The following is an 18,748-nucleotide window of genomic DNA, read 5'->3' on the forward strand; positions in this document are numbered from 1 at the left end:
TTATCTACTTTTTACTTACAAGAAAAGGTTTTAAGCAATGGTGCTGTATAACACTATACATGCAAATGTATTTTTTTTCCCAAGTTTTTTAAATATTACTGTTTTCCTGTGATAATAAATACAAAAAATATCTTCATGTTAATGCTTTTTTAACACTACTTAACCCTTTAAAAGTTAAATGAAAGGGTTTCAAGCAACAGTGCTGCATGATACACTAGTAGCTGTTTTAATTGATGAGTCATGTGACCTATTAAAGGTCTGTATGTGTATTTAAAGTTTGTGTTATGGTTCTGAAGTCCCACAATGTCGGGGACTAAAGCGCTTAACCATTTGTAATTCTAGTGCCCCTGTTTATTAAATTTATTTTTTATACTTTGGTATACATTTTGTGAAGAGAATCCTTGTTGGAATAAGGTAACTTTACTGCCATTTTCTTCAGTATATCCAGTGTGAAGTTTTTTCCTGTTTACACACATTTTTTTTTTACACTCTAAAACCGCTGTTTAGTGACCATAAAATGGCAGCAATTAGTTTTTTTCAGGCCGAGCTCCATGGCAGCTTTTATATACTGCTGTGTATTGTCTGACTCGTTTTTAGTGGATATTGTGTACATTAATACCCTGTTGGAGACTATTTGTTCTCCAATCAGGGTGCTGATGTACAGTTTGCCCATTCTCTAAAGCATTATGTTCCATGTGTTCGCAAGCAATGGTTGTAGCTTTTTTTTCCACAATTAAAGTGGAAATCATATGGCTGGAGAAACATTTCCCAGTTTCTATGCTTTGCAACACCCATTGGTGGTAAAAGAGGAAAACCTAGGATATAAAATTGATTGCTCCCTGTGGTTAAAACCAGACTGTGGAATCTGATAAAGGGTCCATTGAGTCCATCCTTCATGGCATTCTTAATATTGTTTCCCCAGTAAATTACATATTTTTCTTAATTCATTCATTGAAGCACCTCATTCGGAGGACCAAAATATAGAGAAGTTGATTTTTTGCATTCTGTATTTTAGCTGTTGTAAGACTGTTTACAGCAGCCGAATTAGTTGATTCAAGATTGCAGCATCTGGCCTTTTGCATGATAAATAATTCACGTCTACAGCAGCATGAACAAAAAGCCAAAAATCCAAAAATTGTCCAGCTTCAGATGGAACAGCAAATTTATTGTAGAGCAGTAAAACAGATATTCCCAGTTAGCGCTTTCGTCTCACTTCTATCAACTCAGAGACTACTTCAGATCAGTCTGAAGAAGTCCGAGTTAATAGTTAGCGCTTTCGTATCACTTTTGTTTTACTGTTCTACAATAAATTTTACTGCTGTTCATCTGGAGCTTGACAACTTCTTTTGGATGATTGAAATGATAGAGTTAATGAAACAATGACTTGGAATGTGCTATATTATGGGAATGTGGAAAAGGGGATTTAATAATCGGGCTGAATACCAAGCATCCAGTGTAAAAGTCCAGCTAGTGTTAAGTTCTTGTGGGAGCCTGCTTGATTGAGGAACCATGACACTGCTGGAGTTCTGCAGGTGCTACCACAAGTCTTCTGAATCTGTCTGGAGTACCTGCAGTTGCACTTCACATGTGTAGCACAACTATCTGATGTCTGGCTGAAACTTTTAATGCTATTTTAGACTGAGGCAAATTGTATAGGTACACAGTGTCTAACATTACATTTAAAGATCCTTACAGCATGTTTTCAAAAACATTTTTAAGTGTAGCATATTTAAGGCAATTTTTTTTGCCGCAGTCCTCCCTCTGGTAGCACTAATTAGTATTGGATGTTAGGAGAGGCCTTTGAATATGCTGCTGGAATTGTGGCAATTGATGCTTTTTGTCTTAAAAGCCCATACTCAAGCTAGCTATTGTAGTACCTGTTGGAAAAGTGCTGTGAAGTATCAGACCTAAGGCTGTTTTTGAAGTTTACTGAAAATAAACACTGTTGCACAGCCAAGTCTCACTTAAAGTAGATTACATGCAAAACTTTATACTTTTGACTGTATTTAATGAACCATCATAGTATCTTTAAGTAAAGAATTGCAACCATCCTGTAGCCTTACTGCTCCTGTTCAGGTGTGACAGTGATTTTTGGAGAGCATTGTTATTGCAGAGCTGTTACTCTGTGAAAGGATACTACTGTCCATAAATGTGGCCAGTAGAGACCAGTTCCCCTCACTCATTTACACCACATTTGAAAGCCACATAGTGCTCTAGTATGTACCATAGCATTTTGTTAGTGTACAGTGTGTTTTTAGGGAGTTTAACTCTAATTTGCCTAGACGTAGTTTGTCTGTAGAGAGGTTTAATTACAGGAGCACATATTCAGAACAGTTCTGGACATAAATTGCATTTGTGCAAATTTTCTTCACTGCCTGTGATGTGTATTTACATTTATGTTCTGTAAATATGCTCATTTCCAAGTATCTCTTCGCATTTTTGGCTTGCAGAAAGTTCCAAAATACTGTCCTTTCTCTTCCCATTTGCTGCCAAGGGTTGATCATAACTGTTGAACTTCTTTTATTGTTGATGCATAAAATGAGAAAATGAATGAATATGTGTGGTTAACCAAAGGAATGTGTGCTTTTTGTAAGGGAATGTAGAACTGGAAAATTTGTAGTCTGCAAAAGAACGCATTTAATTTGCAGTTTTTTGTGGGTATAGAATTGGTGATCCATACCTTGTCATAGGAGCCTAATCAGGATGCTTGACATTGTATTGTTTTGAGATTTTATTTATGTAAGAAAGTCTGGTTTTCTTTCACTTTTGCTGTTATTGTAGGTCTACCATACTTGTGATCTCTGGATAGCTGCCCCCACATGAGCTTTCATGCTGTGGTTAAACAGCAGTTACATTAAGTAAGGGAAGAGAGCCTCAAACTAGTTTAGGGAAGCTACAATCCCTCCTGGAGCAATAAACATTGCCTACTTGTCCTGACCTAGCCTTTGCCTTGGAACTGTGTGCTTTTGAGTGGTCTGTACTACTTTTTCACTGCTTTATTTTTCCATTGTTTTCATGGAGCACCTAGTTGATTTCTGGAAGACAGCCCTCCTTTCTGCCCTTACATTCAGAGTCTTGCTGTGAAACATGGATTCCCTCTTCCCACAGTCCATTTATTTCATCCTAAGAACTATGCAGGGGGTAGGTAATGGATCTGGCAGCAGTCTGACAGAAGTGGTAATTTTGTCGCTGTGCCACTATACTGCAGGTAGTCCAGGTGTTAGCATGCTGCCTAACCTAGGTAGCAGGAAAACCATCTGTTTGACCATGTGTATGACCTTTCTACACAGTTTTGCTTTGCATAGTATTAGCCTGCACCAGACTGGGAGCCTGTCCCTGATTTTTTTTTTTTTTTTTTAAGACAGCACACCCCAACAAATGAGAGCAGGAGCTTGGTCACTTAGTTCCAGCCAACAGAGCCCTCTGTTATGGTGGTAACTAACTGAGCATATGTTGCCAAAAGTAGTAGTCTTCCTCCATGTGCTGATAAACTGGTCATTAGTATTTCTTACTGTTTGTATGGAACAGTGTCTTTGCTTAGCAGATAAGTTGCCTTTTATTTTCATTCTGTTTTTTAGCTAAGGACATTTATTTAGTTTAATACTTCATACTACAAGACCCAGCCCAGGGCAGCATTTCCTAATGTCACTCCATGATTTTATTCATTAGCAGTTTTTTCAATGATTATTATCTCGTATTTACTCAACATGCTGTTAAAAGTTCACACCACAAGTTCCAGGCCAGATGAATTCACTCAGTTTAGTACACAGGCTGATTTATTAAAATAACTTTTATTGCAGAAGTTGTTTTTTTAACAGCAAAACGTAGAGCAAGTAACTTCCTCTGGCGCCTCTGCTTTCAGAAAAGCCTTTTCAGAGTACATCTTTCTGCTGGTAAGCATACACTCGAATACATGCATTTGATCAATTAAATAATCGTCCAATTAAGAATTCACTAAAAAAAATAACTTAATATTTTTTTAACCTACTTGCATTAAATCCTTCCAGGAGAATTCCCTATTCAAACCTCTTGGAAACGTTGTATCCTATTTTTTAAAATGAGTATTTCTTCCTTCTTTCTTAAATGTTCCTTGATATATATATATTTTTTTTCTTCCAGTACCAAACCTAATATTTACTTGTTTTCATCCGTACTAACCCTAGTGTGGTACTGGTACTTCACACTGTTAGAAGTGTTGAAATAAGAAGGAATTTTAAGGGAAGAATTAAATTGACAATTTAGAATTGGACTGCTGCTGATGAGACAAGGCAGAGGAAATCGGTTGGAGAGGAAGTTGGGATGCAGTGAATGAGATGGGAAAGAGATGAGGTATGTTTGGATGTGGTCTACAGCCCTTTGACCCTTTAGCGAAGCCATACTAAACATGTTTTAAGGTTTGCATCCTGTTGAGTTTGCTTCAGGATGAAGTGGATGGCTTTGAGGAACACTAGCATCAGCTAGAGTTGTAAAAAAATCATGGCAGTAGAGAGCAAAGCAGATTACTATCAAAGGTATACTAGGAGCATCAGAGGGTAGTGTATGGTTTGTTGTGAGGCAGTTAGTCTGATGACTGGGACATGTTAGGATTAGCTAACTACGTAACTATGCAGTACTAGGAGTAACTGGGGGTGATGGTGGAGATGAAGTTTAAAAATAATTCTTTAATCCCTCTACCTTCATTCCCTAAGGTAGTACGCATTGTGTACTTATTGTCTGTTTTACAGCAAACAAGAAAATATTGCACAATAGCCATTGTGGTATGTTAAGGTGTGAAAAGCCTATTTCACTTTATAAAGTTAGTTTTTGTACCTTTTGATGCTTGTATGCATTTTTGTCACCAGGGGTAAATTATTTAAGCACATTCTAAATGCCCTGTGCCCCTCTGTACCTTAAGCTTCAGATTCCATCTACAGCACCTTCAAACTCCATTTTTTCTGTGATAAGGTTTGATCACACTGGTGATAAACTCCCTTTCCTAATTTGCTCATTAAATTTTGCATCTTTTTCATCACTTTGCAGTTATACACAGCTTTTTAAAAGTTAAATTTTTTTCCTTGATGCTAATTGTATTATTCCTTCACAATATTGTGGTCTGTGAAAATGGAATCTCGGTACATTCTGGATACAGAAATTGCTCCATAGGAGCTGTTGGTGTATTCACCACTATAGCCTCTCCTGCTCTGTAAGAGATGTGCATAATCCCCTATTTTGTTTTAAGGAAATCCTTTTTTTGCTCGTATGAAAATAAAAAACGTAAAATTTATTTTGTTGCTTGTGGCCGTGCTTCCCCAACTCCCACTCTCTTGCTCCCCAAATTCCCACTTTTTTTTTTTTTTTTTACTGACTTTCTTCTAATGTAAAATTTGAACCCCTTGCATTAAGTGATATGCTTACTGACAGTTCAAGGATGAATGTAGTCCTTCACTGGTGTAGGTTTGTGGTATAAACTGCTTATGTCTGGCCCAGCTGACCTGGGTTCAGTTAGTGGCTTGGGCAACTGGAGCTGCAGAGAAGGGATGGACGTTCCCATTCCAGGTGGGAGGGCAGTGATGGATATACTTCCTAAGGGGAGGGGTGGCTTAAAGAGGGGATTTGTCTTTGGTCTGGAGGGTTGGAGACCAGCTGGTAGACCCATTGTTGGACACTGGGCACCAGGGGCTGGGTGTGTATCAATGAGGTCCAGGGGGAACCAAGAAACTTTCTCTGGTCCTGAAAGTACACTAACCTTGATCCTTAATGTTCTCTTGGCAATACTGCAGATTCTAAGATAGCTGACCCTTATACTGTCTATTTTTTGCATTCTTATGCCAGACAGAAAACACCTCCCCAGATTTGATGCCAGATGGAAAACACATCCCCAGATGGACCCATCTCTTCCTGTTTATAATACTTTTACATTTGCTCCCTGTAGTTCTTTTTCACACTTGCATTCCTGTATTTTGCTGCTCCCCTGTCTTATCTAGCCAATGACTTTCTTTTGTACCATGTGAGTTTTTTCTGGTATGGACCAAGAGGCCTCTAGCTGCTGCTTTCCCATAACTTGCAATACAAAGCTTCTGGGTTTTAATTTTGTTAGCGTTTGAGTGGATGCAGACTTTGTACACTAAGTTTTAGGTAGCATCTGTTAATTGACTATATATACATGTCCTTTGTTCCATATTTTTGGATAGATATTAGCACCTGCATTGTGTACTGTGCTGTAGTGGGAATATTTGTGAACAAAATAGCATTTGCATTCTAAATATTCAGTTATGCAATTAAAATCTTCAGTATATGTTCCTTTATAGAAGAAGATGCAACCTTAGGATCTGATAGATGAACTTGGTGGGTGTATGTATCCATATATACTCTTCCTTTCTCAAAACAATCTGTATTTGTGCCTTAATGTGGTATCTTCATTGACTCCATTACTATGCAGACTTTTCAAAATACTATTGAATGATTTTTTTGTACACCATGTATAAAATTTTACATTTTCTTAACCGTAGTAATGCTGTTTTTCTACACTGTATAAATCTTTATCTAATGTGTATCATTTAAAGCTTTTCTCTCCTGACTCACCTGAAAAGGGGTTTCTGTTCTCAGTTGGACCATAAAAAAAAGTGCAGTAAATAAAACTCGCAAGTCCAGAGTAACACTTATTGTAAGATACTTTCTACTTCATCAGAAGAGGGTATTTGAAATTGTCACCAAATAATAAGTTTACTTTTGCATTGAATACCGGAATCAGAATATGGTAGTTTTTTTTTTTTTTTTTTTTTTTTTTTTTTTTTTACAGACATCAATACACCCCCCCCCCCCCCCCCCAAGTTATTGTGGATATACATGGTCTATACTAATGTAACTAGGTCAGTGCATCTACACCAAGTTTTGGCATTTCTGACATTATTCTTTTTCCTTCAGACACATCTGGAAAAGTCAGGATCTGGGATACAACACAGAAGGAACATCTGCTGAAGTACGAGTATCAGCCCTTTGCAGGAAGAATTAAGGACATTGCTTGGTCTGATGATAGTAAACGAATGGCAGTTGTTGGGGAAGGTAGAGAGAAGTAAGTATTTTAAGCATTAATGTAGTTTAAGTGGAAGAACCCTTCTGAGGCTCATCTGTGAAATGTTTAGAAATGGGTGTTAATCAAAGTTGACTTATCTCAAAATGTTGCATTTTTGTGTGTTTAGCATGCAAACTCTTGGCTTAGTACTCCTTGAAATGTGATCAATGCCTCTGAGGTATTCCCATTGAACAAAATTCTCCTTCAGACTGCTATTTCTTTTTCTGGGGGGGGGGGCTGCCAGTACTGAAGTGTAGAGTCCCTCTTAGCAAAACTCCTTCAGCCCAAGTCTCTCCACTAGTAATGTCGTCTAGTAGTGAAGAATGTCAGTTGTGGTGCCATTGCATAAATGTGGTCCCCCTACTTTTACCCTTGGAAAAACGGGGCTGTTGGTCTCTTAGTATTTGCAAGGCACACTGTATTATAGCTGATAAACAAAAAATAAAAGGTGACTTTTTTATCCTGGATACACATCCATTCAGCTTTGTAAAATGTTGCACCTGCTCACCCTTGTTGAATTCTTTGAAAGGGTTATTGAGGATAAGGGCATGTAGTCCACTATGCTTATCCAGACCTTTCCAAGACATTTGAGAGTCCCTCATGCTGAGGTTGACAAATTCTCCCAATTCAACTTTGACTTGTACATCGTTCACTAGATTGGGAGAACCCATATGGCTAAGGCAGAGGAGGTATTTACTATAGACTGAGTAATGTGACTAGTCCTGGATCTCCTTCTGTTTTTGGTTTATATATTTCTGTGATGTAAAAAGTATTCCTTGATAAAGAACACAAAATTGAGCTTTACCTTGATGCTTTAGGATGTGTAAAGTGCTGTTTTTTTTATAAATAGTGCTTTGAGACTGCCTAACAATATTTTTAAATTTAGTCTTAAAGAATAAAAAAAGTAAAAAATGTAAAGTGTCTTTATCAATTCTGTGCATGCAGAATTTGACAAATTGATGTATTTTAAAATACATGCTTTTGTGATCTTTGCTTAGAGCTTTACGTGAACACTTGACAATATGCCTTTTTAAAACATAGACCATTTGGTCCAAGAATTTTATCTTTTGACCTTGTTACATTTAGTACCAGTACACACTTTTTGAGACATTTTTGCAACAACTTATTTCTCAGTTTGAGAAGGCCACAGCTTACATAAGATTTATGACGCAATGTTTTTCTTTTTTCATGAACATTTTTAAACCAGACTTTTTTAAACATAGTAACGTTTTCTTACCATTTTAGCACTTCTCCTTCAGTTATCTGTCATACACTGTAATTTACTGATAAACTGAATGCAGTTTTAAGGCACTTGAAATATGAGGCTAAAACTTGTGTGAAAGTTTTGCATAATCATGCATCCATTACCTTTTAATTTTAACAAACATATAAACTCCATTTATGGAGAAACCGTAAGTTAATGTACGCTTTTGTGAAGAATAAGGACATATTTTTTTTTTTTTGTAACTACAGCTTGGAGGACAGAAAATTTTAAAACTCAAAAAAAAAAAATGCCTTGTAATGTACTAATATTGCAGTTACTAAATACACTGCCCAACCATTTAAAAAGTGTCCACTGTTTAAATGTACAGTCCAGGTCTTTGTCCCTTTGCTTCATGACATTGGCCAACTTTTTTGTTTTATTATCACTAATATAAGAACAACGATCCACCTTTGGTAGCTAGCATTGTGTTAACAGTTTGGATTTTGGTCATTTTTTGATTTGCTGTTTTGATAGGATGTGAAATAATGGTTTGCTACCTTTTGAAGAATTTGAGCAAACCTGGTCATTTTGAGCATTGTTTTTTTTTGCACTTTATATTCAGGGGTTAAGACTGAAAAGACTTGCTGTGCCCGGTGAATTGCCTGTTTTTTACTTTGCCTGCTGGAGGGATTTTTGAAGTGTTGAATAACAGGAGTAATATCCCACAAAACAACATTTAGACCAGTTTGTAAGCAACCAGAGGTAGGCAGAGTTGCAGCAAATGTAGTAATGGTGTATTATGCCCATGCTATGCCTCCAGTGATAGCTTTTTAAGTGTAAAAGAGTTTAACACTTATGTCTGGTTATTGCATTTGTTGTTTTTTATTGGTACAGTGTTATTTTTAACATTGTATGTTTTTACAGTTTGTAGTTGCAAGCTAGAGAGCCTTTGAAAAGGCAGTCACATTACACCAAGTTAGATTAGTGTCACTGTTTTTTTTTTAAATGTCACCTGTGATGCAGGGATTGGAATTATGGACATTTTTGCTTTAGAATGATTAGGTATATGCAAACACACCCAACAGTTTGCCACATGTATTGTGTAAGAACCAACAGGAAACTATTCATCCTTACCAGTTTGTAAAAGGAAACGGCCACAAAAACAATGCAAAAGTACCTGTTACTGGATTTCTTTTTTTTTTTTTTTTTTTTTTTTGTTACTGAGGCAGATTTGTCCTTTACACTTTATCAGAAAAAAAATTGGAGCTTTTACAGTCTTTTGGACTTTCCAAAATCAAAACTTCCTGACCAGCCCTGTCACCAACTGCAGCCAAGTGATTGGGTTTGTTAGAGCTTTTGTTTTTTGGTAGTGCTGTAAGAAATAAGTTTTGCAATAAGACTGTATAGCATCATTAATTAGTGTTTTTTTTTATTTGGCACAGGAGAAGAACTGGAATGGCCAAGGAACTTTTCATTAATATTTTATAGGGGCTCAATTTTTTTGTAGTATTAAATGCACTTTTCATACTTGCCTGTGGTCATATAAGGTTCGTTTTGGCACAAAACATTTTTGAAATTTAATTAAGGATTTTATTAAATCGGTCTACTAATTTAAATGACTCTGGATGGTTGGGACAGTGAAGACTCGACTTGGCGTTAAAGTTTGCATAGCATTTTAGTTGGAGAATTATTAAAGTGGGTTTTTGGTCACTATCGATAGTACAAGGTACACCAAATTTTGGTATGAAATTGAATAGTAATGTTTTAACAAATGTTAACAGCATTTGTTTTGTGACATGGTTAAGCTTTTACCCATGCAGAAAACAAACCACTACCAATACATTGGCATTTGGACAAAGTTTAGATGCACATTAACAGAAGGTACCCAAGGTGATGGTAAGCATGCAGCCCTAATGTTTGCATTTTTGCCAACAGTATGCCTATGGCACAGTTATTAACATACTGAAGTAACAACTATGGGGTAATATGATTAAATAAAGCTGTCTTACCTGCATGGGCTGATAAGTGATATACCCTTACCAGGTGAGGTAGCAAGGAGGCAGGTGTCACCAGTCAGCCATCCGGAGTTCCCCATAACCCATAGGCAGATTTACTGCATTTGGCTTTAAGCCACCTGTGAAATATTTTTTGTGATTTACTTTAGCTTGGAAAGCTGATGCTCTTTATTACTCTTAAAGCAGCTTTATTTGCTAAATTTATTTTTTTAAACTGTATTAATACCCCTTTGGGCACTACATTTAACTACTGCTAATATTTTGGGTAACAAAATACTTTAATGTTTTGTTAAAGCAAAACATCATTACTGGTGTAAACAGATATTTTTGTGAGAATTTGTTTTATTGATCTCTTCCACAGGAACAGTTTACAAATAGTTCCAGTTCAGTATTTGGTATAGGAGTGTCCTTTATCTTCTTTCTCCTAAAAAAGGACGTGGTCACACATGCAATTATACTTATTTTCAACAGTAGGTAATAAATATGCGTGTTTCAGACAGGACAGCATATGAGACAAATAGATGGATCAGAAAGAAGTCTGTTTGTATTTAGATGTGCAGTAAGTTAGAGATACAGAATGAAGGGAAATTACTGTGAGTATGCCTGAACACCAGCGAATGCACACGATCAACTAGAGTGGCAGTAGTGACCACTGCCCTTAAACATGGTAGAGATCCCTTTGCAATAGAATTAAGTGCTGTACTGTAATAAACCAATGGACAGTAGTTGTCCCCATGTTTTTGTGCAAGTACGTTTTGAGCATATCATTTTTTATGATAATGTAAAATGAAAGCCTTTTTATAATTTGGTAGCCCTGGAGCTGGGGCAGTAGCTAAAGCTTGCTTTAAATTTTGAAATGCATTTTTTTTATTATAGGTAGGTACTAGGCTATCTGCCCAAGGGCGTTTTATAAGCCTAGCCAGTGTGTCTGCTTTCACTGTCAAGCAGAGCCAGTGAAGTGATCCCAGGAGTGTATTTTCTGTTACCCATCAACTTGTCAAGGTTTCTCTTTAGTGTTAGTGAGGGGCTCTTCCTAATGTAGTTTGGAATTTTGTTCCAAAGCATGGGGAGTCTCTGACAGGAATCTATCCCTCCAGCATGTTCTATTTATTGTGGCAGTTTTTAGCTCACTAGAGCGTGTGGCTTGCAGTGACTTGGGTTTCTTTAGGTGGAGCATGTCCATCAGTTCTGAGTTGGACATGGCTTTCTAAGTTAGGCAGAGATCACCTCTGAGTAAGCGATATACCACTGAGTACAGCCGGACTTTCAGTTGGGATGCATAGGACATATTTTTCAGGCCAGTAATCCTCTTGGTGAGGTACTTTTGTGGTCTTTCCAGCTGTTGGAAGTGTCTTGTGAGGTACATCCCAAATGGGGCATTGTACTCTATTATGGGTCTGAGTGACGAGTAGATGGGCACTATTCTAGATGCGAACCTTTTAGTAATTAGGTGGGCCACATAGAAGGATTTCATAACTTCTTTGGCAATATGATGTCAAAGGAGAGATTACTATCTACCTGGGTCCTCAGATCTTATTACCTCTTCTATGTTAAGGGGGATGATCTTCTGTGTTAAGGGGGATAATGCCTATGTGGTAATTCATAGGCGTTTCCCAAACGGGATGACTATGCATTTTGTGGCATTTAGCTTGAGGCCATGACTTTGACACCAGGTGTCCAAATCAGTAAGGCCCTTTTGGAGGATGTCTGTCAGCTGGCGAGTCAGTTATGGTTGCCAGTTATGGTTGCCAGTTTGCAGTCATTGGCGAACTTGTTTAGCCATAGTCCTCCTGTTTGCCTGTACTTCTGAGAATTATATGCCGAACAGTAGGGGTCCCAGGACCGAGCCTTGTGGGACACCACTTGTGACTGGTTTAGAGTCGGACCTGGAGCCCGCTATTCTTACCGTGTGAGTTCTGTCTGCAAGCCAGTTGTCAACCCATCTAGTGACATAGGGGTTTATGTTTAGGCTGGTGAGATTTTCTGTAATACCAGAGTGAGGAATGGTGTTGAAAGCCTTGGCGAGGTCAAGGTAGGCTGTGATCCACCTTTCCCTCGTCTGTGCCTTTGGTGATTGTCTCTTACTCGACCAGGTTTAGTAAGCATGATCTGCCCTTAAAGCCGAACTGGGTTGGGTCAAGTGTGTGGAGGTTCCCAATGTCTTTGTTAATGAGTTCCATGATGTGCTCCATAGCCTTGCAGACCAGGCTAGTCAGGCTTATGGGGTGATAGTTACCAGGGTCAGTTGTGGCCCCTCCTTTGTGGAGTGGAATAACAATTGCCGTGTGCCATTCTGTGGGCATGTAGCCTGTGGAAAGTCTGAGGTCGAACAGCGTGTTTAGGTGGGGGGTTAGTTTGTTCTGTAGTTCATGCAAGACGCAGCCTGGGACACCATCTGGCCCCATTGACTGTTTTGGCTTTTGAAAGGGCTGTTTTCACCTGTGCGTCTGATTTCCGGGACATTACACTTTTCCGGTATTGTTGTGGGCTGTTTTGGGGGTGAAAGGGGGGTGAAGTTTGCATTGAATCTATCCGCCAGGATGTTGGCAATATCAGTAGGTTCAGTATATTTTGTGCTATTTTGCACTAGTTCAGTGCATATCTTTGAGTTGCCACTTGGATTCTTAACCACAAAGCCTTCTTTTTAGCTATGTTATCTTTTGAATCCTTGGATATTTTTCTTTTGAAGTTAGCCTTGGATGATTTTGAGGGACCTTAGTTTTACCGATTACTTATCATGGATGTCTTTCCTTCTTGGGATTTGCCTTTTTTTCTGAACTAGTTTCCTCCTCCTCTTGTATAGCCAGTTTGTCAGGGGTCCACCAGAAAGGTTTCTTTCTCTTAGAGGAGTGAGTCTTGGTTTTGCTAGGGATGGCATGATCCATGCATCCTTGTAGATGCTCAGTGCATTTGTAAAGGTTTCTGCATCTTGGGCAGCGTTATGCTTTAGCGTGGGAGCTGTGAAACTTACCTCTGTCTTAAGTAAGGTGAAGTTTGCTTTAGAAAAGTTTTTTACTGTGGTTTCCTTAGTTGGGGGTGGTGGAATGTGGACTTCCAGAATGATTAGTTTATGGTTTGATCTCACCAGTGACAGGTTGACCTCTGGGGAAGGCATCTCTGATCAGTATTGGCAAAAAACTACGGGCACTCATAAAATCGTCTAAGGCCAGCTTCAAGAGATAAATTGCACAGGACAATAAGGATAATCACAAGGCTTTCTTTAGTTATGTTAGGAACCTGGGTGGGAATTCCCAGATATGCTCAATTAGTCCAAAATGACAAAAAAATACACCGAACCCACAGACATTGCCAACATCCTAGCTGACAGGTTCAGCGCAAACTTCTCCCCCCCCCCCCTCCCACCAAAAGGGCTAATATCTATCCCAGCAGAGTACTGCCCCCCTGACATCTCAGATGCTCAGGTAAGAGCTGCCCTCTCCAAAGCAAGAAACACAGCATCAATGGGACCAGACTATGCCCCGGGCTGCGTCCTACATTAACTCCAAGAAGAGCTAAACCCAAACCTAAAACTACTGTTCAATCTCAGCCTTACTACAGGATATGTACCCAAAGAGTGGCGTACAGCAACAGTGGTCCCTCTCCACAAAGGTGGTGCCTCAACGGATCCTGGAAACTATCGCCCCATAAGTCTCACTAGCTTGGTCTGCAAAGCTATGGAAAGGATCATCATGGACCTTATAAATAAAGATATTGGGGGCCTGCAGACACTGGATCCTACCCAGTTCTGCTTTAAGGGCAGATCCTGCCTCTTGAACCTGGTCGATTTCTTTGAAACTGTCACAAAGGCCATTGACAAGGGGAAGGTGGTCCACACAGCGTACCTGGACCTCGCAAAAGCCTTTGATACAATACCCCACTCGGGCATTATAGATAAGCTCACCAGCTTAAATATAAATCACTAGATGGGTTGCAAACTGGCTCAAGGACAGAACCCACATGGTTAGAATAGCTGGAGCCATGTCAGACTCCAAACCAGTTACAAGTGGCGTCCCACAAGGCTCAGTCCTGGGACCTCTCTTATTCAGTATATATTTCTCGGAGGTACAGGCCAACATGGAAGGACTGTGGCTGACCAAGTTAGCAGATGACTGCAAACTAGGCGCCATAATAGACTCTCCAGCCGACACAAGCATCCTCCAAAAGGGCCTCATAGAAACAGACAACTGGTGCCAGAGCCATGGTCTCAAGCTAAATGCCAAAAAGTGTATAGTCATCCCCTTTGGCAAAATCAAAGTGCCCACAAATTACCACATAGGTGGTAATCCATTAAGTACAGAAGAAGTAATTAGGGACCTGGGGACCCAAGCTGAAGGCAATCTCTCATTTGACAACCACGTGGCCAATCTCTCATTTGACAACCACGTGGCCAAAGTGGTTAGAAAAACATTTTATATAGCCCACCTAATCATGATGGGATTCACATCTAGATCAGGGGAGGTAATCGTGCCTCTTTACTCATCCCTCATCAGGCCCATAATTGAGTACAATGCCCCTTTTGGGATGTACCTTACCAGACACCTGCAGCAACTGGAAAGACCCCAAAAGTACCTCACCAAGGGGCTCAAACAGATGCCATATGCTGCCCGGTTAAAGAAACTCCAGCTCTACTCAGTGGCATACCGCCTGCTCAGAGACTATCTGTGCCTGACATATAAAGCCATGTCCAACCCGGAATTAATGGACATGCTGCACCTCAGAAAATCCAAATCCCATCGAGCTACGTGCTCGAGGGACTTGAACCTCAGCACTGAAATAAATAGGACATGCTGGAGGGACAGATTCATAACCCAGAGGCTCCTTTCACTCGAATAAAATCCCAGTCCAGGTTAGGCAGAGTCCCTCATTGACTCTCCAAGAGGAATCTTGATGAGTGGATGGGAGATCGTAGGTTTACCCGGGTATCACTTCTGTGTCACTTAGCACAGTATACTAACCTTGAAAAAGGGCGTAGCAAAATTAATTTAATATGGGTGGCGAAAGCCATACACACTCTGGCTAGGCTTATAAATGCCCTAGGGCAGATAGCCTAGTATGAACCTGTCGCCCATGTTGGTGATGACTAGGTCCAGTATATTCCCCTGTGGTAGGGGAGTTTACCAGCTGATCCAGGGTGTTTGACTTGATGAATTCCAGGAAGCGCTGGGCCTGGGAGTTTGTACAAGAGTAGTTTTCCCAGTTAATGTTAGGGTAATTGAAATCGCTCAATATCAGGGTGTTCTGTAGGACCTTCATGTTTTCCAGTGTCTCCAGAAAGGTGGAGTCGTGGTCCTGGGTCATGGATTGTGATCTGTAACGGGTCATAATTTGCGTTGCAGATTTGCCCGATAGTTGCACATGGATGATCTCAGTGGTATCATGCTGCTCCACTAACCTGGAGGTGTAGGTATCCTTGATGAATATGGATACACCCCCTCCTTTTGTGTTTCGGTCCGTGTTCTGTTGCCGAAAAGTGTGGTATAAGTTGTAGCCCGGAAGTGCTGGGGTGCTCTCTGGAGCCTTGAACCATGTTTCAGTTACTGCACAAATGTCCAAGTTCTCCATACTGAGGAGTGCTTACAGCACGTGCATTTTGAGATGTAAATGCCTGGTGTTGAGTAGCATAACCCTCAGTGTTTTGTTAATTGTGCTGTTTACGGAGATGGGTTTGACTTTTCGAGCCTTGCCTAAAAAAGGCACTATGGGGGGCAACAAGAGCCTTGGCCAGTATTCGAAAGCCTAGGGGTGATAGGTGCAAGCTGTCTCTTGTGATGCAATGCAGCATGTCGACCTAGGCTGACAGACACTGGATCCCCTTTGACTGACACCAGAAGCTTTAGCCAGTTGTTGAAATTGATCATTTTTTCTTTATACTGAGGTGTCCTTGGTGAGGGCAGGATGCTACTCTGGGTCAGGGTCATACCAGCCTGGGCTACATGATCCGAGAGCTCTTCCATGTAGTCCAGGGAGGTACGTTTCAGGTCATTCACACCAACATAAACAATGACAGTGTTATATTTATACTTGTTCTGGAGTGACCTGAGTGCTTGTGTTGTGGCGGATTTTGGCTCCCGACAGGCAGCCAACAGTAACCTTCTGCTAGTCCAGCCTTGTGAGTGGGATGTCAGTGTGCCTGACTATAGTCACCTATTACTAATGTGTTGGGTATGTTATTTCGCCTCAAGGGCTGTAATTGTGTGGCATACTGATTTTTTTTTTTTCTTTTTTTTTTTTTTTTTTTATTGTGTTTTTCTAGTTTGTGACTGGAGGTGCTGGTTGAGTGTCTGCTTTGGAAGTCTCTGATGCTTTTTCGGGTTTTTATTTAGAGCCTCTGGGTATGATTTTGTGTATTTGGGTATTTTTTGCCATTGCTGGTTTAGTAGGTCTGTGTGGCTGGAGATGTGGTGCAAGTGTTAAGCTTCTCCTCTTGACTGACTGTTCCAGTCTTTGGTAGAGAGAGCTTAGCCTCCAGTTTGGCTGTATAGTTGCATCTGTCGCATATGTTAGTGTTTTAGGGTAGGATGAGAGGGTTGTCTGTGTACATGAGGTAGTTGTAACATTGCCTCAGGATACCCAGATTCACCAGCTGGACTGGAGAGTATACCTGAAATAGCCCTTTGGTCATGCCTGAATAGTAGGGTGAGCTGCTTAGTCGCTTGGTTGGTGAGGGGTGAATAAAGAACCTTGCCCTGCTGGGCAATCAAGTATCAGGGTATATTAGTGCTTGCTATTGGGTCTGAGCAAGTGCTGGGCTGTAGGATGCTTTTTGAGTGATTATGTTGCGAGTTACAATAGATTCAAGGGGAAAAACCTGAAGAGGAGACTTAGTGGAGCCGGGAATAATTTAACTCTAGCTAACTGGCGCTGCCCGGCACGCAAAACTGTAGCAGGGAAATCTAATATAGAAATTAGCCCAAAATGGCCAATAAACTACTAACTTGTAATATAGCCCTAAATTCAGCACTAGCTTGAAAACTGGACTATACTAGCTTAGAAAAGATAAGGCAAAAACCGTAAAAAATGCAATTAAAACAGCTTTAAATGACTACAAACTGTCAGAAAAGACGATAGCACAACTTTCTAAAAGTGCAGGCAGTCAAATAGTACAATATGTGGAAAAAAAACAAGCTTTTAAATCATAAATGCTGGAAAATCTGTTTAGGTGGAAAAGTTAAGTACAGCAAGAAAGTATAGAAAACTGATACTTAATCACTCCAAAGTGTCTCTTCTACACTAGGCTTGTATCTGTTTTAAGGCTTTCTAGTGCTTCCCAGTAGGTTAGTTACAGGAAATTTGATCTGGGACCCTCCTCCCAGTCTAGTGTCATTACCTCATTCTACCCAGTACAGGGAAAACATTTGAGAAGGCCAATCAGCTTAGTTTCTGCTACTCCTTTCTCTCTTTCCACTAAAAAAAAAAAAAAAAAAAAAAAAAACTTTTTCTAAGCTTGTTTCCTGCCTTTCCTGTGGGTAGTCTAGCCTGGATATAGATTTGTTGTGTCAAGGACTATTTGTAGGCTTCTAGGGCCCAAGCCTTTCTGTGTTGGAGGGAAGCCTTCTAGCTTATTTTTGTTTTAGAACTAGCCAGTTTTTTGTTTCAGCACTTGTTCAGAACTTATTGTAAGCACTAAATAAGCTACAAATTACTACAGCACTCAACTTTCCTTACTGTCTAGAGGAAAACAGATGTTCTAGTACTTAACAAATAAGCACCTATCCAGGCATGTCTAATGGTCAGCCCCCGGTGTTTTCTCCTGTCTACCTGATGAATCTGGGCATCTTTGGGCAATGCAGTAATTGCCTCATGTACACAGACAACCCTCTCCTCCTATCACCCAACACTACAAACTGTGAGAGATGCACTTGTATAGCCACACTGGAAGCAAAGCTCTCCACCCAAGACTGGACTAGACAGTCAAGAGGAGAAGGTAAACACTTGCACCACACCACACTCGGCAAATAGTCCCTCAAAACCTACACCACCAAAACACAAACACAAAACACACACCTACATTCGCGGAGGCTCTCTGTAAAAACCTGCCCAAGCAACAGGGACTTCCAAAGCAGCAACGCAAGCAACCTCCACCCCCCCCCCCCCAACACAACCCAAATGACACAGCCCACTAACTCAGTGTGCCACTCAACCACAGCCCATAAGGCACAACAACGTACCAAACACTCTAGTCATAGGTGACTCTATAGTCAGACACACTGATGTTCCACTCACCAGGCTAAACAAGGAGAAAGTTACTGTCAGCTGCCTGTCAGGTGCCAGGATCCGCCACATAACACATGCACTCGGGTCACACCAAGTACAAAGATGACTCTGTCATTGTCCATGTTGGTGTGAATGACTTGAGACGTACCTACTGGGACTACATGAAAAGGGACATGGAGGAGCTGTCCGATCTTGTAGCCCAGGCAGGTATGACCCTAGCCCTGAGTAGCATCCTGCCATCACCCAGAATGATACCACAGTACA

General features: G+C 40.2%; 1 protein-coding gene across 1 annotated transcript in view; it reads left to right on the forward strand.

Moving 5' to 3' along the window:
* The window catches only part of WDR1 (WD repeat domain 1), a 549,035-nt gene that overhangs the window by 118,276 nt on the left and 412,011 nt on the right, over nt 1-18,748 (forward strand). Inside the window, exon 4 of the mRNA XM_044063522.1 lies at nt 6,904-7,051. Within this exon, the coding sequence (XP_043919457.1) occupies nt 6,904-7,051 (148 nt within the window). The remainder of the gene's footprint in view (nt 1-6,903; nt 7,052-18,748) is intronic.

This window comes from Protopterus annectens, chromosome 2.part1, assembly GCF_019279795.1.
Source record: "Protopterus annectens isolate FY-2018-M chromosome 2.part1, PAN1.0, whole genome shotgun sequence".
NCBI lineage: Eukaryota > Metazoa > Chordata > Ceratodontiformes > Protopteridae > Protopterus > Protopterus annectens.